Source organism: Tachysurus vachellii, chromosome 7 (assembly GCF_030014155.1).
Source record: "Tachysurus vachellii isolate PV-2020 chromosome 7, HZAU_Pvac_v1, whole genome shotgun sequence".
Taxonomy (NCBI): domain Eukaryota; kingdom Metazoa; phylum Chordata; class Actinopteri; order Siluriformes; family Bagridae; genus Tachysurus; species Tachysurus vachellii.
In genome coordinates this window covers 30147434-30171671 of record NC_083466.1, presented here as the reverse complement: position 1 = coordinate 30171671, position 24238 = coordinate 30147434, and the positions used below count along the sequence as shown (strand labels likewise).

The 24238-nt window shown below is 37.7% G+C and overlaps 1 protein-coding gene across 1 annotated transcript; it reads right to left on the bottom strand.

Annotated features, from left to right (window-relative positions):
• Positions 1-1121: 1121 nt before the first annotated feature.
• On the bottom strand, positions 1122-23757 carry LOC132849165 (E3 ubiquitin-protein ligase TRIM69-like). Its single transcript, XM_060875401.1, has 7 exons — positions 23549-23757; positions 19260-19295; positions 19030-19138; positions 18676-18928; positions 5074-5322; positions 4881-4916; positions 1122-3424 (listed from the first exon to the last, which is right to left on the bottom strand). Exons 3-7 carry the CDS (start codon positions 19135-19137, stop codon positions 2895-2897), a joined length of 1176 nt encoding a protein of 391 aa, XP_060731384.1. The 5' UTR covers position 19138; positions 19260-19295; positions 23549-23757; the 3' UTR covers positions 1122-2894.
• Between the last annotated feature and the right edge of the window lie 481 nt (positions 23758-24238).

Here is a 24238-nt window from a genome sequence, read left to right as displayed (position 1 = left end):
CCCTTACAATAATAATAATAATAATAATAATAATAATAATAATAATTACGTTTATACATTACATAAGTTAACGCAAAAGCAGATGATGTTCTTACAAAAAAATGTTGTTGAGCTCAAACAATGAATATGAGAAGAGTTTAGAACTTTAGTATTTATTTACAAATATTTATATGTACATTTGTTTGTATTCTAAACAAAATAGATCATGACACATTTTGATTCAAGCAATTTTTAGATGAGCAAAAATATTGAAAATATATAAATGTAATGTGACGTGTTTCTTATTACCCAAGTGTGACTTACAGTATTAGATTGATCATTTAAATAATAAATAGTTCTGAACGTCTACACTTGGTTTTAGTCTCCAGTTTTACTTGTGAAGACTGAATGTGTTGTTAAAAAGGAAAAACCAGCATGAAGATCAGAGAGCTGTCTGTGGAAGAAAAGCCTCTGTACTGTATTTCAACACTGTTATCCTGGAGTGTAAAAAAAAGTAAAAAGTCTCTTACATTTACATTTATCACATTTGATTTGAAGCTCTAGTGCAGAAACATTCTTGATGATAAGAACTAGCCAGAAATAAACATTACACTAACTATTTTTTTTAAAAGTGCCTGTGTTCAAGATTTTAGAGAGATTTTCAGAGATTCACATTTTAAAATTCAGATTTTCAAAAAAATAAAAAAATTAAAAAATAAGGTCAATAATCAAATATATTTTTTTCAGTGTTCACAAATTCAGATTCAATATTTCAGTTTTTCAACATAGAAAAGTGAAGTTTATTGTCTGGATTAATAAGTGCTATGTAAAGACATTCGAGCCTGGAGCATGTTGTACTGTTTTGTGTCAAGGTTACAGTCCAAGTTCCACTGTTCTGTCCCCTTCTGTAAATGTCTCAAGACATGTTGTAATGACTATTGTTGCATAAATACATGTTATTTAAGTTCATGTAGATATAAAAATATAGTTAAAATGTAATGTTCCTGTGGGTCAGAGAGCAATATGGATGTAAACAAGCTGTGACATGCGGCTTCTTAAAAACTTATAAACTCTGTATACGGTCCAAGAGACACACAGAGTGTTTGTTTCTTTCTTTCTTGTTTGGTATTCAGAATGATGTGGTGTCTTCAGAAACGAGAGAGAGAGAGAGAGAGACAGAGAGAGAGAGAGAGAGAGAGAGAGAGAGAGAGAGAAAGCACAAAGTAATATTCAAAGTTTTTATCTACACAGACATCAGCAGCTGAACTTTATACATTTTATTAATCAAATTAAATTATGTAGTAAATATCAGGGTAAACCAGGGGTGGGCAAACTTTTTCACTCATGGGCCACAAAGGTTTCTAAAATTTGACAGAGGGGCCGGGCCAGATTGGTGTGTTTGTGTGAACTAATATAAATTAAATGTAAAAACCATTACATGGAAAGATTTGGCCTTTAACAGGCAGCAAAACACCATTGTGCTTAGTTTATTGTAAAAATTGTTTTACAAATTTATTAATTTAATAATGTAGTAATAAACTCCCGTTCAGTTTCAGTGGGAACAGTGTTGTTGGTCTCCTTTTTTTGCAAGTGCATCAATGTCTGGCGTTATATTTGTTATGGCAATTCTCAAGATAGATCTGAGGTGTTGGTCAGTTAACTTGGTCAGTTAGTCAGTCAATCAATTCCACACAACGAGTCACAGTTCTGCGTAGTAAACTGATTTGTTCAAATTTGCCTTTGCTCTCTACACAAGAGACCTGCTGTCTCAACCATGCATTCTTTTAAAAATTCGCCTTCGGAGGAAAAACTTGCCTTAGTACTTGACTCTTGAATCGCAGTTTGTCTGTGAAAAAGGTTTTGCTGAGTCTGTAAATTAGCCGGCAATCTCTGAGCTGTAGCCGCCCGTTCTTGTGGAGACTGTTTACTAGCGTAGTTAGCATGTTTTGTGGCAAAATGACGGCTGATGTTGTATTCTTTAAAAACTGTTTCTCGGCATATCGACATACAGCTGTTGGTTGGACTTCAGTTAAATATTTTGTTGTCAACTCTTTATTGAACACTCGGCACTCACTGTCTACTTTTCTTTTCTTCGGTCCGCTCATTTTTGCTGAAGGGCTGAAAGTGCAAAGCGACAAAATGAAGTAGAGCGTAACCGTAATGCATCACACTCAAGGGTCAATGTCTTAGGGGTGCGCCATCTGTTGGGGATAGATGGGAATTACAGCTAGGTAAAATGATTGTGGTGTCTTTATAATAAAATTTAATTTAATAATAACGTGGACGAGCTCGGCAGGCCGGATTAAAAAGCCCAACGTGTCGTATATGGCCCGCGGGCCGTAGTTTGCCCATGTCTGGAGTAAACTGTAAATTATCTTTATTTACATGTGTAACCCTTTCACCATCAGGCTCGCTATAATAAGGGAGTTACTATTTGATACAGAGCCACCTTCAATTTCCAGTTAACACTACGGCAAAAGAGACATTCTGATGTATATAAACTATGTTTAGGGTTAAGTATGACTCTCACCTTTAAAACATTGTTTTAGAAACTTCCCAGAAATCATAATAATCCAATAACTCAAAATATGTTCCCTAAGTTACCAGATAACAAGTAATTATTTTTCTAATGCAATGTTTTAACATGGAGAAATGATACACACATAAATGCAAACTGGGTAATCCTATTAACATAGGATTACCCACTAGATATAAAAAAATGTTTTAGATTAAAGTTTTAACCTTAAGTCAGAGTGAACTCAGTGTTTTATATGTGAGCTTGCAATTAAGATCGATGGCACGCGTTGGAGCTCATATCCTTAGCAAAATAAATTGGATTTGATAATCCTGGCAGTCTGAAGGAATCTCTCGTCCTCACGGTTTAAGGAGAAATGGAGGTTTAAATTTATTCAGTTTTAAATACAGGAGAGTGGTGCTGAATTTTTACCTTCATTATTTAAACCAGGACAGAAGAATGGATAGAGTTTCTCAGTGAAAGTCTGTCCAGTGAAAGAGTAGATATGAGATCTGGACTTCACATCATAAAAGGAGACCAGACCCTCCTCATAGTCCACAAACACCCGCACAACCTCCACCTTCTCTCTCAGTGTGAGGGGGACACAGGGATTGTCACAAGCATAATACTGATTCTCATTCCTCAGTACCACAGTCCAGAGTCCATTCTGAGTATTCAGTGTAATCTCCCCCTTCCTGTTAATGTTCTCTGTGGCGACTCCAACATCCCAGTCAGTTTTCCCTTTGACCTGCACCTCATAATAAAATCTCCCTGAGGAGAAACTTTGCTTTCCCAGAACACCGATACACTCATCAAACCTCTGTGGTATATCAGGGAGATTCTGTTGTTTGTCTCCAAGTGTCACTTGTTTTCCATCAGCAGACAGGATGAGATATGGATGAGCTGTATCAGGATCCAGAGTCACATCCACTGAGAGAAACACAGTGTGTGATATGAGTAAACATGTAAAAAATATTACATCATCATCCAGTGGATCAGATTCATTATTGATTTATAAAAAGATTTGTAGAAGATTTTTTAAAAGCTTTCTTTAAAAATGAAATAAACGTGTACAGTTTATAATAGGAGTCTGTTAAAGATAAGAAACATAAAATGTTTCCTTCTGAAATTTTAGTAAATTTTTTTGTTTGTAATTTTTGTTTTTCAGGAAATACACAGAAAGAGTCACAGAACATGAGAGAAAAACATTTGAGGTAAAAACGTTGAGTGTCTCTAGTGATAAATATCTGGTACATTTTACATTTAGAAATAAAACGTGACTCTCAAATGATTGATTAAAACTGTGTGTTTTTATATTCTTTTTAACTGTATGATTATAAATCTCTCAGCCTTCTTTGTCCAGCAAAACAACAACATTCCCCTCTGATGGACATCATACTCATCACTTTTCCACATACATGGTCTAACAAATCATTCAGAATCATTCATTATTTCCACACAATGTTTTACTAACATCTAGAATCTTTCATTTCTACAAGTGAAGCTGAATTCAATCCAATCATAAAGCTGAACAGCGAAGGTAAAGCTGCACTGATCCAATAAATAATGACCAATCATACAGATGTCTTTTGGAATATTACTTTGTGCTTTCTCTCTCTCTCTCTCTCTCTCTCTCTCTCTCTCTGTCTGTCTGTGCTACATGAAGCTCTCTCTCTTTACTTTAATGATATATGATTTTATCACTCAAGAAAGAAACAGAAAGAGTCACAGAACATGAGAGAAACACATTTAAGGAAAAATCTTGATCCTGATGGACAAAATAGTTCAGTAATTGTCTCTATACAATAAACTGTGTCTGTAGTTTAGGTCTGAAAAACACAGGCCTGAATTTCTACACGTTTTCTTTAACTGGTACAAAAAATGTTTTAACAAAGACACTTGTTTATGGTGTCAGTTAGTGTTAGTGTAAAAAATATATTTTTGTAGAATACATGCATGACTTTTATGTTCAAGTTTATCTGTAAATGACAGAAACACTGCATGGTGTAAAAACTCTTTCCTACCTTTAAAACTCTCACCTTTTGGACAGCATAAAGATTACATTTAACACTGATAGTCAAAGAAATCCATCTTTTATCATGCAGTTAAAAAAGGTAGAAAGTTAATCTCTGTACAAACATACATCTGTTCCTGCATTATTTTATTAGAGAAATGTAAGAAGATGATCAGTGTTTCTAAAGTAGAAAAGGGTTTAAGGGCTTTAGTGCATGACAGTAATAAGGAGCTATAGTGAGGAGGATAATGAGACACTTTAATACTCCTTTTATCTGGAGAGATCTACAGATGAAAATAAGTCTGATGTTGCAGTGGTGTAATGCTGATATGTACATTTTAATACGAGAGGAAATCAGAAAGCTCACTGTACCTGCATACTGCTGAATCCTCTTCAGTTCTGTGGAAACTAATTACAACAAAACATCACTGTCATTAGATTTCAGATCAGTTATTGGTTCATTTTATTTAGGTTTTGCAAAAAAAATATATCTAAAACATCTACTTTAGTTTATTATTAGAGACTTTTTTTATTATCAAATCTAACGTACAAAATAATTTCTCACCTGTTTCCTTCTTGAAGTAATCTGCAACCGCGTTCAGTGTTGTATTAATCTTCAGTTCAGGTCTCATGGTGAATATCTGGTTACATAATGGACAGCAACAGTGTTGACTAGCCATGTCCCAGTACCGTGTAAGGCAGCTCTTACAGAAGTTATGTCCACATGGTGTGGTTAGTGGATCAGTGAGCACATCCCCACAGATCGGACACAGCACCAGATCTTTAGACAGGAGACTGCTGGGGTCATGAGAAACTAGATTTGATAGAAAAGAAAATGTTACACATTGTTGATAAATGGTGTAAATGGAGTAAACTGCATCTGTAGTTTAGGTGTGAAAATCACAGACCAGAATGTCTACAAGTTTTCCTAAACTGTGTAAAGGCACTTGTTGGGGTGTCAGTTACTGTTAGTGTAAAACTGTTATTTTTGTAGAATAGATTTATGAATTTTTCAGTGAAAAATGGTTGCCATCTGACATCACTGATTGAACATCAAATCTGATTCAAATCAGCTCTGTTTGGATGATGAGAGGATGCAGAGTTTATTTAAACAGTATCGTCCTGCAAGTTGTGTGTGGGTGGTTGGGTGGGTGCTGGTGTGGTTAGTTGTGTGAGAGAGTGAGCTGTTTTTGGGAGGCGCTTTAAATCTTTCCCAGAAGTTTGTATTTACTGTTTAGTGATTGTACTTTGATTGAGTTTGTTTGATATTTTGTTATTCTTTCTGTTGTTGGAATTGACATCTCTGTAACAGGAAGTATTTCTTTTGGTTGTAAGTTAATATTTGTTACACTTTTTCATTCTTTATTTGTTGAATTCTATTGTTTATTTGGAAAGGGGTTAGTAGGGAAGGGGTGCCATTTCTTTTGGATCTTGTTTTCTCCTATTTATGTTAGTAAACAGTTAGTATTATGTTCATAGTACATATATATTCATCTGTATATTATGTTCATAGTACATATATATCATCTGTATATTATGTTCAAAGTACATATATATTCATCTGTATATTATGTTCATAGTACATACACATCTGTAAATTATTGTTTATAGTAATAGTCATATTTTGTTACATCCTTCTGTAAATTTCAGTTATAATTATAGCCATCTGTATATTATGTTCATAGTACACACACATCAGTAAATTACTTCTATATCACCACTTTATTTAACTCATTTAAATCTTGTACAAACTGTATATCCTGCACTTACTGCTATTGCACTCTGGTTAGACCTAAACTGCATGTCATTGTCTTGTACTTGTACATGTGTAATGACAATAAAGTTGAATCTAATCTAATCTAATCTAATCTAATCTAATCTAATGGAGTTAGTGTATTCTGTATTGTGTTGTAATCTTTGTTGTTTTCCTTTTGTAGCTTATTTAGTTTCTCCCTAAATGAGTTAGATGGGTTCTGCTTATTGTTTTGTCCTGATCCCCCTATTGAAGTCTTCAAACCCTCCTGCACTTCATGTTTGGGAATAAATGAGCTTTGTTCATTTTGACTTGGTTGTATAGTGACATTCTTTTTTGTGACAGGATTGGGGTTGAGTTGTTGATCCTCACAGTTGACACACACCACCTTTTATTCTGTTACTCATCCCTCCATCCCCAGACTCCTTTTGTTCCCTGGGAACGTAACGAAGTGTCACTGCCGAGCTCCAACAATAACACATTTTTACTCAACAAAGTGACACATTTTTCAGCCTGTAGTTTCATGTTAATGTTCATTTACAGATTTTAGAGTCTTAGACTTTATCAATATTCACGAAGAATATTACATATAACACAATATTGTGATGTAATATTTTACTATGAAAACTGTCTGAAATTGTTATTACATAACAATTATTGTACACAAATAGAGAATTTGTGTACAATATTAGGGGGTCAGAAGGAGCTGGAGACGTGATGGTGAGACTCAGGCTCATAAACAACTTAGGCAGACCTTGTTAAGATCCTGATCAGTAGATGATCGAGCGTTGTGCATCTAGCCAATGATTGGTGTTGTTTTCCATTCTTCTATTTTCTGCCTATAAATCATTCCTATATAACCTCAGTGTAATAAATGTTCTAGGCCCTTCCTCTCTCATGATACACGAGGAGCGCTGGGTCCTGCTGTGCAGCAGCACAAATACATTGTGAACCTTTTTACTCTTGCTCATTCTGAACAGTGTGCTATTTGTATTTTCTCAAAAACTTCCACAACAATATTCAGTCACAGATTTTGCTAAATATATTATTTGGTAACTTTTTTGGTAACATATTTCTTTAACAGTTTCTATGTATTTGTTATTATTTGTATATTTTCTGTTTAGTTTCTACAGACATTTAGCTCAGTTACATAGAGACAGTTTTCAGGGAGTTTTTCATGATGCTTATTTTCAAGGTTTAGTTTTTTTTAATCATTTAAATTTTATTCAATCACCCTATATAAATATAAATCCTCCATAGTTACAGAATCAGTGTAAATAAATGTCTTTCTAAGATGATTGTGTATTATAACACAGCTCTTATTCATGCTGTAATCAGTTCAAATCTTTGAACAGTTAATAAAATACTGCAACCTTTGGCCCTGTTTTTCAGTCTCAGTTTGTCACTGATCAATTAAAGGCAAAGATTATTGTTATTATTATTATTTTTTTAATTATCAGCTTCTATTTCAGTGGCACAGTGTGTTAGAGACTCTGACATTGTTAAGGTGTGCAGTTTATTCTGATAAATCACACACAGACAAAACCTCTGAACTACACAACACTCACTGAAGTACATAACTTCATTTTACTTGCTTCTTTTCAAGGAGTCAGAATTCACTGCAATAATAATACTTTCAGATTCAGTGAATATCCTGTATACAGTATATATGTATATAATTCTAGAAATTCATAAAAAAAAGTCTAGAGCTTCTTGACTAGAGAGCTAACTGCTTTTCACTTCAGTCACTTCCTTGTTCACTTCATAGTGGTTGATAAAGGGGCAGTTACACATATGATCACAAAGCAGTTAGTCTTCATCTCACTAGCTTCACTTCTACTCATGTGTATTATACAGTCATTCAAACTGCACATGTAATTTATGGTCTGCTGAAGAGCAATAAAGATGATTTTTAGACCAGGTTCACTGAGGTGTTTCGCATCATCGTACCATGGGGATGTGGTAGCTCAGTGGTTAAGGTGTTCGACTACTGATTGGAAGGTCATTGGTTTGAATCCCACGTCCACCAAGTTGCCACTGCTGCAACAAGGCCCTTAACCCTCAATTGCTCAGGTGTATAAATTGAAATAAAAAAAATGTAGGTCACTTTGGATAAGAGTGTCTGGTAAATGTAAGAAGGATCCAGAGATCATTTTGTGGGATGTGGTAGCCTAGTGGTTAAGGTGTTGGGATACCAATCGGAAGGTTGTGAGTGTAATTCCTACGTCTACCAAGCTGCCACCGGCTGGGCCCCGGAGCAAGGCCCTTAACCCTCAATTGCTCAGTTGTATAAAAATGAAATAAAATGTAAGTCGCTCTGGATAAGGGCGTCTGCTAAATGCTGTAAATGTAAATGTACCAAAATTCAACACAGGCGTTGATCATGTGGATTATTCACTTGGCAGGCTCAATATTGGTAGCCAGTGAGATAGAACTTATCACTCAGTTTCATTTCACAAAAGCAAAAAGGTCAATCTTTGTGGAAACTCTGTTACCAAATCTCTGTAACATGTACTAATTTAAAGCCAGAGAAGGTTGTTCTATACTCCGAAACTACATGCTGCTAGATCGGCCAAGCGGTCATCTGTCCTTATCCTCTTTGACCTTTCAGCCGCATTTAACACAGTCAACCACAAGTCTCTTTTATCAACCCTAAGGAGTCTTGAAGTTTGTGAAGCAACATGGAAGTTTGCTTAAATCAGGTAACATGGGATTGAGATCTGCTCCATGCAGCATTAGTGTACACTTAGCAATCAACTGAATAAAGGCACTTAGACACTGGTTTCTCATCTCAACTCACTCCTTCACTCTTCATTTCATTTTTCATATACACAACATCTGAACAACCTACAATCCCATCTGGTGGACACAACATATTTCTCCCCTTTGTATGAAAGAAATGTTATAACATCAACTTTACATTTTACATTAGCTACGTAGTCCTTCATCCATATCGGACTCTTCTTCATCCTAACACTCCTTATGCACGCATTTAGATCTGTTTGAATCCCCTTCATCTTCCCAGCACACTTGCAGAAACAGACTGCATTCAATCGTCTCCCATCACTGAGAAGGTACGTACCTGCTCGTAGTTGTTTGTTTGTGAACTGTGAGAGGTTGTGAGAATTTTGAGTCTGTTTTCTGAACAAGGAATGGTTTTCTCACCCGCACTTCATCTCCTGGTCCAAAAAAATGAATTCTTGCACTCCATTGGGCAGCCTGGTAAGCCTTAATTTTCTCTTGCTTGGCTTTAACATACTCCCTAATGGCAGAATCTTGTGAGATCTGTGCATGAAGGATGTGCAGTTTTGTGTGCATTTGTTGCCCTCTCATCATTTCAAAAATGTTTTGTTAGTAGTTGCATGTGGAGTTGATCTTTAGACATGTAGAAATGCAGGCTGTTCCTATATCTATGGCTTGTGCAGCTGCATAGCAGTTTGTATGAAGTTCCTGATGATTCTGGAACTTTGATGGACAACATTGCTATTGACTGCTATTGTGAGTGACATTGTATTCAGGGTTGCCTTCATGAGCAAACACTGTGGTTATAAATGTCAATAATGTATTAGTGGTACAGATGAGGTGAAAGCCACCTCAGGTCATTTACTGTAGCAGTACTGTAGTATGCCTAGCAGTCTCAAACAGTCCCATCTCCAAAATTCTTCTACCAATATAACCCATTTCCTTCCTCTGTACATGTCCAAGCCATCTCAATCTAGCCTCTCTGACCATGTCCCCAAAACAGCTGTCCCTCTGGTGTGCTCCTTCCTGATCTTGTCCATCCTCATCACTCCTAAAGATAACCTCCATTCCTGCTACCTCCATCTCTGTCTCGTGTCTTTTCCTCACTGCTACAGTCTCTAAACCATACAGCAGAGCTGCTCTCACTACTTTCTTTTACACCATTCTGTCACGCAACATTTCTGACACTTTTCTCCACTCACTCCTCACAGTCAAAACGTGCAAGTTTGAAGGGGCCCGATCCTAGAAAGTTCCCCAGTTAGAACTTATACTGAAAACCATCATCAGGACCTTTTCCAACCAGATTGACCTTTTTGCTTTTGTGAACCATGGGTGAATAAAACCATCCATGCCTCTCTGAGATCCTGCTCAGTTGCCTACATCATGGGGCTCGCCACTGGGAACATGGACGACTACAAAGATGCATACTACAACATGTGCAAAGTGGTGAAGGAGAAACTGGAGTCACAGTTCCAATGTGGTTGCTCCAGGAGCCTGCAGCAGGACTGAGAATGATCATGGACTACCAAAAACCATCCTCCAGAGCAGAGAATGTGAACTCTTCTCTGGCAGAGGAGCTGCAGCTAACAGCACTAACTGTACTAACAGTTAGTTAGAAAAACACATTCACGATCTCAGAGCCTGATGTGAGTAAGGCATTCAGGAGAGTAAACACCAGGAAGGCAGCAGGACCAGATGGCATCACAGGTCGGGTCCTGAAGGCCTGCGCTGACCAGCTAGCACCGGTGTTCTCAGAGATATTTAACCTCTCCCTATAGCAGTCTGTAATCCCCATGTGCTTTCATCTTTCCTGTCCCGAAGAAACCCCAGCCCACCAGGCTTAATGACTATCCCCCTGTAGCCCTGACCTCTGTGCTGATGAAGTGCTTTAAAAGACTAGTCAGAGACTTCACCACTTCTTCACTGCCTGACATGGTGAGCAGCAATGCAAAAAAGAGTGCAAGTGTGCCAGTGAACATAGTTTGTGTAATAGTCCGTTAGTGCCATAACAAAGTGTGAGGGGGAGATGTAACAATGTATGAAGGACAGTGTAGGATCAGCAAGGGGCAGAGTTCAATAAAGAGACAGCTCTAGAAAAAAAGCTGTTCTTTAGTCCCCATTTATGGACCCCATTTAGTTTGTGTACCGTCCCAAACGCTCCACCAAGGATGCCTTCACCGCACTGCCATGAGCCACATGGGACAGCAGAAACGAGAATTATGTGAAAATGCTGTTTGTCAACTACAGGTCAGCATTTAACACCATAATTCCTTTCATACTTACCTCTAGTTTCAAGGTCCTGGAACTTGTCTCTGTTGCTGGAACTACAACTTCCTTTCAGACAGACCACAAGCAGTTCAGGTACAGAAGCAGTACACTTCCAGGACCCTGAAGTGAGCAGTTAAAATTGGCTGACCCTCTCATCCTGGACACAATCTCTTTGAGGCGCTCCTCTCAAACACAAGTCTGCTGTCCATAAAGACTAAAACTTTAGGCCACAAAAGTGTCTTTCCATCCGTAACTGGCCTCATCAACTATATCCCGAACCCAGCGTGGTCTATGATTTGCTACCTTTAGCCACTTTGCACATCCTGCATTACTGTACAATTAATGTTGCTGTTTTTATTTCCCTTTAATTGTTTGTTTTTTGTAAATCTTTTTGTAGCCTTTGTTTCTTAAATTGGGGGGCACGGTGTCTTAGTGGTTAGCACGTTCGCCTCACACCTCCAGGGTTGGGGGTACGATTCCCGTCTCCGCCTTGTGTGTGTGGAGTTTGCATGTTCTCCCCGTGCCTCGGAGGTTTCCTCCGGGTACTCCGGTTTCCTCCCCCGGTCCAAAGACATGCATGGTAAGTTGATTGGCATCTCTGGAAAATTGTCCGTAGTGTGTGATTGCGTGAGTGAATGACAGTGTGTGTGTGCCCTGCGATGGGTTGGCACTCCGTCCAGGGTGTATCCTGCCTTGATGCCCGATGACGCCTGAGATAGGCACAAACTCCCTGTGACCCGAGGTAGTTCGGATAAGCGGTAGAAAATGAGTGAGTAAGAGTGAGAGTGTTTCTTAAATTCATGCTTCTCTATTATTACTATGCTCCAACACACCAAGACAAATTCCTGTACATGTAAACCCTACAATACCTGCTATAAAGCTGATTCTAATTCTGATCCATCCCTGCCTACATGTTAACCAGGTTGAAGATCAAGGGAAGGCCTCAGAGGTTAAAGCGCAGGATTATTGATGAGAAGGTTGACAACTCCCAGCACTGCACAGTATCAAAATCAGAATCACTTTTATTAGATTTGATTAGATTCAACTTTCAAATTGCCAATTATCGTAGGTTTACATGTACATGTAATTGTCTTTGTGTACCAGTAATAATGAAGCACAGAAGCATAAATATAAAGTATAATAAATATACTCTAATAAAAATATACTCTATAATATAATATACTCTAGCTAGGGGTGCTCCCCTCCAAGATACTATTGCTGTGACGGGTTGGTCCCCTCCATACACCTTTATCAGGTTCTATGACCTGGACCTGGACCCCACTCCTGGGTTTTACAGAGCTAATGGTGCTCTGCTCTTGGCTCGTTTGTGCCTTTATATGACCTCTGGGACAGACATTTCCTGGAGTGTGACATATGTTACCGGTTTCCCTGAGAAGGAAGCGAGACATTACTGGCCACATTCCGGGCATCCATATGCACTTCCTTCAGACAAGTAGAAGCTAAAGTACTGTGACGTAGATGGCCATTTATGGTCTTGTTGGTGCCCATTGCTTTGTCACATGACCTACCGGAGCCAATAAATCACTGTGATTTTACACAGAGCTTCCGACACAACTTCCACAAAGAAGTGTTCCCAAAAATAGCCGTGATGCAGCCTCTCATTCCTTCTTAGTGAACCGGGTTAAATTATATGTTAATGTCTAAGTAGGTGGACAAAAGACCATGGTGGGTCTTAGATATTGTTGATAAGGCCACTTGTGGATGGAAAGCACCAGTTTCTGTGGTGTGAAGTTTTAGTCTTGAGGGTCTGTGAATTGTACATATGCTCAAGACATGCCAGATTGCAGCCCAACATCTCATAGTGAATGAGACACTGCAGCTGGTCCTGTAGCAGAGCCAGAATAATTGTATTAAAAGCTGCTTTGCATGGGTTCTGCCTTATTAAGACTTGATGTCTCTCTCTATGGAGTATGAAGAAAGTTGTTCTTGTGGTGGTGGGTTAGGGGGTGGTTCAGATAAGCATTTGTGATGAGGCCCCAACAACTGCTCTGGTGGGGGTGGTGAAGCTGATGGGCTGGATGTCTGGTGTTAGGACTGTCCCATTGACTTTCAAAGCAACAGTACAACTCATTCAGGCTGTTGGCCAGAGTCAGAAGAACTGCTGTTGAGGTTTCTCAGAGTACAGCTGTTTAGCTTCTCTCTGACTTGCTAAACTTGTACATTAAAGCTTTAAACGTAATTCAATTCCCACTTTTGAATGCAGCTTCCTTCTCCTGTCTTAACTGTCCGAGTCTGGCTGTGAATTATAACTGACCCTGATACTGTACATGATGGTACATAGTTATCCTCACAACAGGTTTGGAGAGCTGTAACTTTATTAACTTTTTTAAACTTACAGTACTGAAGAATCACTGTAACATCAATGCACAAGTCATTATTTATGTAACCTGCCTCCTATCCATCTGCAGTTGACACTCAAACACACCCGTCTGCCAGTACCAAATAAAAATATATGCAAAATGGTGAAATGTACCATCAACATCTCAAAATGCTATGGGGTGGTAATCCTTAAGCATATATCACAGGAGATCATTTGGGAATGGGTATGATGGTTGGTGATTATTGAATGATGGTTGTTGAAGTAACTGGGCATGAACACCTTCCACAGAGAGGAGTTGATGTCATCAACTACATAATTTAGCTGTTCAGAGCAGACTGATATATTAGCATGTCCCTCATCCTTATGAGGATTGGGACTGGGGGACCTCAGTCAGACATCTCCAGCACCACCACACTGAGCATTGGAGCCCCTCAGGGCTGCGTTTACTCCGCTGACTCACGACTGTGTAGTGTTAATTTCGTCAGACGAGACGAGACAAAATATGTTCGTCAACAACCTTTTTTTTCATGACTAAGACAAGACGATGACAAGACTGCACCACTGTCTAAAAACGCTGACTAAGACTAAATTAACATGCATTATTGTTGACGAAAAAAGACGAGACGAAAATGTTTTGTATAAAATAAAAACTAAGATAAAATCTCTCTTCATTTTTGTCTACAATTGTCTCTGCTTTTTCATCAGCTGTTACACCTTTAAAATATTCAGTACGAGTTCGCGGCTTCGCTGTTGCTCAAGTTACAGGTCCGCGAAGCGGATCCCGCTTACTATATTGTTACCTACCAAATAAATCAATAATTTGACTCAAAATGATGATTTAAAAAGGAGTTAGGGTTGTATTGTTTCCGCTAAAGAAAATAGTGCGCTCCGTCTCTACGGTTAGAATCCTGTGTGTCCATGGCAACGCTCTGTTTTTCATGGCAACGGTGTGTTATAGTTCGCAGCGGTCTGTTATCAAGAAATAAAATAGTGCATGCGTAGAAAGAATTCATCCACACGCCGCTCAAAAAAAATAAAAAATTCAAATAAATAAAAAATCCTGAGCACAAGTCCACCCCTGGTCTAGGCAGGCTTTTTGTGTTAAATTATATTTCCTGTCGCTGCACAGGCTCTTTTATTGTACATGACAGCTTATGTCCTGATGACCGGTCTTTGCATTACGATTAAAAGCAGTATCAATAAAGTAAAAAATGTGATGTGCGGTCAAGTTCGAGTGTATGCACTGTTTAAACGAGTGTTCTCAACTTCTCACTGATACTTTTGTGATTCGCGGAGTTTTGATAAGTTTATTCAAAAGTGGTGACAGAAAAAACTCAGCACCCCCAACCTGAAACCTCTTCCCACCCCCCCTGTCACAATCACATCATAATCAAAATTAATAATTAGGCTTAAAAACAAATGTATATGTAAGGGAATCAAGTTTAACAATTACATGTAATATTGCTCCAAATATCATCAATAATGGTGTGTACAATACCATGTATAACTTGCATTAATATATATATATATATATATATATATATATATAAATTACCATATATTATAAATTATTATATATATAATTTTTGATCTTATGCTTTTCATTAAGTTATTTAGTCTTAATGAGACGAGACTTTTAGTCGACTAAAACTAAGACTAACGAAAAAAGATATGTGAATGACTAAATATGACTAAAACTAACAAGGACATTTGGCACAAGACTAAGACTAAGACTAAATTAAAAATAGGTGACGAAATTAACACTACGACTGTGTATCAACGCACATAATGAACCATATCATCAAGTTCGTTGATGACACGCCCGTGGTGGGTCTCATCAACAAGAACGATGAGTCAGCATACAGAGAGGATGTGCAACAGCTAACTACCTGGTGTAAAGTCAACAACCTGTCTGAATGTTGATAAAACTAAAGACATGGTTGTTGACTTCACGTGACCACAGAGCAACCACTCTCTGCTGAACATCGACGGATTTTCTTGGTGTTCATCTACCAGAGAACTTCACCTGGGGTCTCATTTATAAAACTGTGTGTAGGATCCCTACTAAAAGTTTATGTACGGCCAAAAGCCAAAAATGGCATACGCCAAAAAAAATTCCTATTTATAAAACCGTGCATACGCACACCTGTAAGCAATGTTCCCTTTATAAATCACAGATCACCCACAGTTGTGCGTACGTGAACCAGCCTCAAATCCCGCCCTGTACACGCCCATTTTTAACCATAAATAGTCAATGCAAATCACTGCGCGGGCACGAGAGTGGACCTCGTTATAATGAGTTTCCTCTGCGCTCTGCGGGTTTAAAAACGGGGTGAGGAGCCAGCGTCTCAGGGGGGTAGTTACTGTCACCTGCAGGTTATAATTATATTAAAAGCAACATTGTTACAGTTTCTACTTTTTAATAATGTTAAACTCACCAAGAAGCCAGCCATCACATACTGGGCCTGCATTTAGTCTGTTCCCTACACTGTTATGTTACACTGTTATGTGTCAAGATAAAGGAATCATGTGTTGAACCAGGCCTGCGTGCCACAATGTTTGTGAGGGTCATGTTGGAGTCACATATGATTTGCACATTAATAGAATGCACATGCTTTCTATTAACATGACTGTAGTTAATTGCGCAGATTACAGTACATTTGTGAAACCAGACATTGTTGCAAATTGCATTTTAATTTCGGCCTGTTCTCACACAGTGTAGGGGAACCTGATGTATCGACTACCCATATTAAGTATACCATAACGACAGATATTATGGAACTCAGGGACGGCTGTGATATACCAGACCTATAGGGTGAGATGATAGATTCCAATAGAATTATTTCATATACAAAAAGGTCTTAGAGACAAAGTTGAGGATTACTTATAGTTTTTTTATATAAATAATTTACCTGTCTGCCAATTCCCGCTGGAAACAGCCAGTTGCCAAGAACCCCAGAGTGGTGAGGACTTGTATTTGGACTGGGATGGCATGGTTCCGGCATGTTGCCCTCTCTAATACTGGACCCAATTCAGCACATAGATCTAAGAGCACAGCTCTAGGGAATCTAAATCGGCTTATTAGCCAGTCATCATAATGGGCCAGGAAATCATCATGGTCCCTGAAAACTCGTTCTCTCCTTATTCTGCCATTGGCGTAATCCTCCAACAGTGCCAGCAGTGCCATCATGAAGCATTACATACCCGGGTCACCGGAGGATTTATATGTTTCTAGCAATTAGACTGATCGTTAACACCTTGACAAAATCACAGAATTAATTTGTGGGCGAAAATTTAAGACGAAAATGTTATAGTGAACACATGCTTCTTCATGACGGTTTTGTAATGAACACCGTAATAGTTAGGACCGATGATGAGTAGCGATTGTGCTTCATGACTGTATTTGCAGACTTTGACATTTTATGATATATGTACATTAAGGAAAATATTTCGTTTTTACACTGTGTTCTGCAGTTCTCTAATAAAAGGGTATTTCATGCTATTCTGTATCACATGTAGTCGCGCCATCTCCTCCTGCGCTCCCGTTGTGGACAATGTGACTGTAAGGCAGCGCTGATTATTATTACTATTATTATTTTTTAATACATTTTGAATTACGTTTGGATTTTACTAGATGTATGTAGCCTAAAACAATCGGCACAAATAACACTGTTGGATTTAATCTTCATGATAATGTGGATATAACGTATGAAATAGAGTGAAAATTAAATGTCATTAATTCTTATAATCGTTCTTCTCACATTTATTTTCTACAATCTAATTTCAGTTCATGACCTCACCATCTGTGTCGCCAATTCCCTTTGTCTCCCCAATGTGCGTACACACGGCTCAAAGTTTTCTTATAGGCGCGCACATTCTCCCGTCAAGTTTGTCTTTTATAGATCACAACCTTTGCGTGGGAACTGGCATACTGTCAGGCCCCCGGATCCGGTGGAAAGGAGACAGACCCGTCGGCAGGATAGCTTCAAATGATAGGGGTTTAATACACAAGGGAAACAAACAGACATCCACACGACACGGGGAACTAACGTAACAATCTAACTTAAATACACTAATGAATCCGCCCTGCCATCGGCAACGCGGCTCACATAAATACACACACACAGTCAATCACAGGATGGGAAACAGGTGAGGAGACAGGGAGGAGCGGACGAAGGCGTGGCAGACACGTGACAATTATAAAAACATTCGCACGTGTCCAAAGGTCCGCGCTGATCCCTGACACATACGTACGTTTCCAGCCCCGTTTTGTGCATATGCATGCTTTATAAATGAGACCCCTGGTCACTCAACACAAGCTCCATCACCAAGAAAGCCCAGCAGCGTCTCTACTACTTATGAAGACTGAGCAAAGCACATCTCCCTCCCCCCATCCTGACCATGTTCTACAGAGGGACCATTGAGAGCATTCTGAGCAGCTGCATCACTGTCTGCTTTGGATTGCAAGACCTGAATATAACTGAACTGAATTGTACCAAGCACAGCACACAACACACACACACACACACACACACACACACCTATATGGACTGCACTGACCAGTCGATTGCTGTTTTGCACAATACATTACAATAACTCATATAACTGCTGCTATTACTGTAAGTGTTCATTCTAGTGTTCCTTCACATGCAGTATAGAATATACGTATGTACACTGGTCAGTTATGCTTTTGTGTATTGTCTTTTGTGTATTGCCTTTTGTGTATTGTCTTGCATTGTTTGTTTGCACTGTCTTTTGTCCTGCACTGTCTTCTTGTCTTTTGTCTCACCCTCTTTATACCAGGTTGCACAGAGGCACTCTATGTGTCTCAGACTAACCAACTTCAGTCCTTATCTCTGTGTTGTTCTATGAAACACCATGGTCCTGGAGAAACATTGTCTCATTTAACTGTGTACTGCATCAGATATATATGGTTGCAATTACAATAAAAGCTTCTTGACTTGACTTGAGTGTTCCCCTTACATCCACTCTGATAACTCAGGGACAGGGGAGCCATGCTTTAAAACAAATTACAGAAATTCTTATAAAAAAAACTGACATACCATAATTTGGGCATGTTGATTTCTTCTTCTCATAATGTCTATTGCAGTCCAGATGTATTTGATTGTGGTCTCCACTCTCTCGAATTGTGAAATATGGATCATCTTTTGGATCAAATATGTACCACAAATCTGGATTTTTGTAGCAGTCTCTCTCTGAGCACTCGCCATACTTCACTTTGATGTAGAATGTTCTGTTGATGGTGACGGGAACAAAGTATTTTACAACTTTTTTTTTATAGCCTCCAAATGTGAACTAAACAGACAGGAACAGATAGGAGATGTTAAATATTCACATGCATGAAAAATGATAGAAACAAAAATCTTGAATGTTTTCACACAAAATGTGTGCATTACTGTATCATATGTGTCAGACTTAGGCCATGGCTCCTTAGATTCGATGCAGAAGGTCCATTTGTACTGAGTTTTATTGTGAATAGTTACGTCTCCTCCCAGGATCCCCATTCTGTAATGAAAGTGTTGACAGCAATAAATAAGAAATAAAACAACGACACCATGCAGCTGCTTTGTGCACAGGGGAATTAAACCTTTTGGCCATACAGTGTATGTACTATTTATATACTGACCTTGTTTCCTTTCTCCTACTCCTTGTGAATCTTCATCTGCCAGTAAGCAGGAAAAAAGATTATTTATTACAAGCAGGACTTTTACTCTAGAAGCCAAAGGGTAAAACTGAACATTATTAAAGGATTAATGGGCAGTGGGCATATTTATGTCATAAAAACAACATTTTAAAATGTTAGTTGATAAAACTCACTCAGATCACTTCAACATGACTAAATAATAAAAATAAATATCAGCCAATTGTAATATGTTGAATCTTATAATAATTCCTATCCAAAGTCAACATGTCTGTCAACACAATTGCCCCAGTGGGCAACATTTAATCCATTATAAATTGTACATTTCAATTGTTAGTTGATCAAACTGAATCAGTTCACTTTATATTGGGATTCTCCATGCAAACAATAAAGACCAACTAATTTTACTGGGGAATTTTTTAAGAATGTCCCTTTCAAAATCATTACTATTAATTAATTAGTAATTAATAATTAATCATTAGTTGACTACATGATTCAATGAATATAATTCAGCCAGTGGGCAACATTTAATCCATTATAAAATTTACTTTGTTAATTAAACTGACTTCTCTATTCTTAAAATAAAGATCCATAAAGCATTTTATTATGGATTAAATTAGTTGAACTGTATATTATGCCCTGCCCTGTATATATGTACATGTTTAATTGTATCTACATTTTAATTTTTCTCTGTAGTTCTGTACTTCTACCCATTTTACTATTTTTCCTTACACTAAAACACATCCCACTTCATATCATCCTGTGTATGTTTATGTACTGTATGTGACAAATACAATTTTAATTATAATTTTATAATGGATTACAGACATTGTAAATATGACTAGACTAGGCCATTATGAAATGATCTGACTTGATCAACTAACATATCGAAATGTTAATTTTATAATGGATCAAATTCAGCTTCTGGTTGAGTTAAATGGACAGAAATATTGAATTTGAATGAAAATTGGAGAGTAGAATTATTTGATATTTATTGTGAACATACAGTAGGTCATTGTGAAGGGAAGTGAGATGGTTTTATTAACTAACATTTTGAAACATCTATTTTATAATGGATTAAAAAGATGCAGTTATACTGCCAAATATGGTGATTTAATTATGAGGAATTATTAAAACATCCCAGAGTAAAATTGGCTGATCTTTATTGTGAGCATAGAGTAGATCATTACAAAGTGATCTGAGAGAGTTTTATCTACTAACATTTTTAAATTTCCATTTTAAAATTTATTAAAATGTGCTTCCTGGCACAATAATATTGCCGGATATGGTAACCGAAGAGGGATTATAAAACATGCCACAGTAAAACTGGTTGAACTGAGACCGAGACCGAATCACGTCTCACATCTGTCTATCGCAGAGAGACCGAATCATGTCTCACGTCTGTTTATCACAGAGAGACCGACGTCTCACATCTGCCTATCGCAGAGAGACCGAATCACGTCTCACATCTGCCTATCGCAGAGAGACCGAATCACATCTCACATCTGCCTATCGCAGAGAGACCGAATCACGTCTCACATCTGCCTATCGCAGAGAGACCGAATCACGTCTCACATCTGTCTATCGCAGAGAGACCGAATCATGTCTCACGTCTGTTTATCACAGAGAGACCGACGTCTCACATCTGCCTATCTCAGAGAGACCAAATCACGTCTCACATCTGCCTATCGCAGAGACCGAATCACGTCTCACATCTGTCTATCGCAGAGAGACCGAATCACGTCTCACATCTGTCTATCGCAGAGAGACCGAATCACGTCTCACATCTGTCTATCGCAGAGAGACCGAATCACATTTCACGTCTGTCTCCCACAGAGAGATGTCAAGGTGAACTGAGGACACTTTCCTATCACTCTTCAACACTCTGACGCATAGTCACGAACAGCAAGCGCTCCTCATTCTCTGTTGACAGTCGTTAACAACCATGTTACAGTCACATCGGGCAAGTTAACTCCACCCTCCACAAAAATGGCGAGAGATGGAAAATAGGAGCTTTCAAGACATGTGGGAGGCAGATTATCTGTTCACGACTATAAAGGACAGACCTGTTTGTCTTGTGGGCGGAGCTAACGTGTCTGTAACGAAAGAATATAACATAAGAAGACACCATGAAACGAAACATTATGAAACACTATGAAACTAAACAGAGTGTAACAAACTGAGTTTGAATGTATGTTTTCTTTATGCACTTTTTCTACTCCAAGGCATGAACTGTTAATAGTCGAAAAGTTTTTGAACAGCTCTGACTGCGCGTGCACGATGTGCGTGCCTGTGCTTCTCCGATCAAATAAAGCAGACAAAATGTCTTATTTTTTTTTTTTTAGAAAAAATTGTGTCGTCGATGGGAAAGAAAATTATTTATCAGTTTGATCCAAGAGCGATTTTTTACTTTGCTTTTACGCGCGTGCGTTGTAGTCTTTCAAAAGTGCGTCATCAGCTGTCTGCTTTATTAGAACGGAGAAGCACAGGGACGCGCAGCGTGCACGCGCAGTCAGAGCTGGAGGCGTTTATCTATAACGTTAATCGGCAGAAAACCGCAACCAAAAGCAGTGAAATGTCACTATTCTTATTACCAGAGTTGTAGCACAAAAAAAATATTAATGCAAACAATCCATTCAATACTAAATAAAAATAACATTTATTGATTTGGTCTTTGTATATTTGTTTATTAATGACTGCATTCATTAGACACACTGTTTGTAGAGAATACACACACACATGAACTGATTTGATTCAAGACTGACATCATTACATCATGCATAAAATTTTGGTGTCCACTTTTGCCATTTTAAATAATACCATAACCTTTGGCTTACCATGTAGTCATATAATATATAATATAAAACTCTTCTTGTTTTAAGAATTTAAATTCTTAAAACAAGAAGAGTTTTATATTATATATTTTTAATTTTAATTCTCACTTTAATTCTCATAATTTTAATTCTCACTGAGGGATAAAACCCCTAAAGATGAAATCCTAGAACCGCATCTGTAATTTTTCATGCATCTGCTATATTAGCGATTAAAATATGACTTATCTAGTTAACGTTAGCTTGTTTACAATAGCTTGTTGCATAGTGCACTGTAACTAACAAGCCAAAGCCGTTTCCCATGCATTGTTTTATTTGGGACGACTTGGCATAATGTTAACTTAACATTAACGGCCAAAATTAGCATATTGTTTAGCTGTGCATTTACTAAATGAGCACTGTGCTATGTCCGAACTGACCCCACTGTATTTTTTTGCATAATCAATTTCTATTCTGTTCTTAAGTGTCTTAATTAATTTTAAATAAAAATTTAAACCTTTTTTAATTCCTTGTTTTTATTGTTGTGGTTATTTTTTTATGATAGTTTTACTTTCTTTATGTAAAGCACTTTGAATTACCATTGTGTATGAAATGTGCTACAGTATAAATAAACTTGCCTTGCCTTGCAGTGTCATAGACTAGATAAAATGACGGAGAAAAGGAAAATTTGAACCTTAGAAAAACTTTGAAAATAACCATAATGACGGTCTCCATGCTACAACGATAATGATAAAAGCAAAGTTTTTCACTGTGGGGACATCTTTATAAGTACAATTTGACTGTATTATTTGTGTCCCCCTTTAAAAATTGCTCATGAGAAATTTTATATTTATTGCCCCCCACTACTGTTAAATGAAATTTATGCCCATGAACATGCGCTATCCTGAGATGTTCCAGAGATGTTCAGATATATCATGAAGTATTCAGACATTCTAAGATCAGATACCAATTCCATGTGGTCTTAAAGAACAATCTCCTCATCAATACAACATTTATCAGACTGTATATTTATAATCACACCCCCAGTGTCACCCACATGAGGATGAGGTTCCCCTTTGAGTCTGGTTCCTCTCAAGGTTTCTTCCTTTACCATCTAAGGGAGTTTTTCCTCCCCACAGTCACCTGAGTCACCTCACACTTGCTCATTAGGGATAAATACAAACACATTTAAATATATCTAATATTAATCTTAAACATTGTATTATATTATTCTCTATAATAACATTTTGTTGTTGTTTATGTTCTGTAAAGCTGCTTAGAGACAAAGTCTGTTGTTAAAATGACTGTAGAAATAAACTTGAATTGATTTTAGATAAACACTACTTACTGGTCCTCAGTCACCGTTTGAAAGCGAAAATGAACAACACGCTTTGTGAGATACATAAAGATTCATAACATTTTACTTTCGCTTTTTATTATTATAAATAAAGCTCTTTTACTTACAGAATTCACTGCAGCATCACATCTGTCTCCCGCAGAGAGACCGATTATTAAAACGTCTTTAACCTCTCAAGCTGTCTTCTCCTTAAGCTGTCAAGGTTGACTGAGGACACTTTTTTATCACTCTTCAAAACTTTTGCAACTTTAAGTGCAAGCAGAGCCCACATGCAGCAGGAGATAATGTTTCTCTACCCTATCAGTGAATGTGATGACTTTTAGTCACTCATCTGATTTATCTAAAATAAACTGAAAGTCTGCAGGCAATTTTAATAAGTAAAACCCACCACACCCCAGCTTCCTTTTCCTCCATTTCCTCTTTCCTGCATACATCCATGTTTGGAGAAACAGTGCTGTGTTTTTTCAGATACAGAAACATTACAAGTCTCAGCCTAGATGTCTATAGATTCATCCTAGCCGGAATTTTGGTGCATTTTTATTGTGTGTATTTTTTTAAGCAAAAGTTAGAAATAAACAATCTGTAATTAACACAACAATGCAATTTTAGCAACACAATATTATTAATGCAGCTATAACTCACTGTAAACTAACATTAATATACTGTAGGGGTAACATTAGTATACTGTAGGGGTAACATTATATATACTGTAGGGATAACATTAGTATACTGTAGGGGTAACATTATATATACTGCAGGGGTAACATTAGTATACTGTAGTGGTAACATTATATATA

Bases quoted from the DNA above. Each gene is read 5' to 3' on its own strand.
- LOC132849165 (XM_060875401.1), bottom strand. From the start codon at position 19,137: ATGGGGATCCTGGGAGGAGACGTAACTATTCACAATAAAACTCAGTAC. The intron at 5,323-18,675 runs GTATGTCAGTTT...TATCAAATCTAG, and splicing joins ATCAACATGCCCAAATTATG to TTTCTCATGACCCCAGCAGT. The intron at 4,917-5,073 runs GTGAGAAATTAT...TGTTGTAATTAG, and splicing joins TTACTTCAAGAAGGAAACAG to TTTCCACAGAACTGAAGAGG.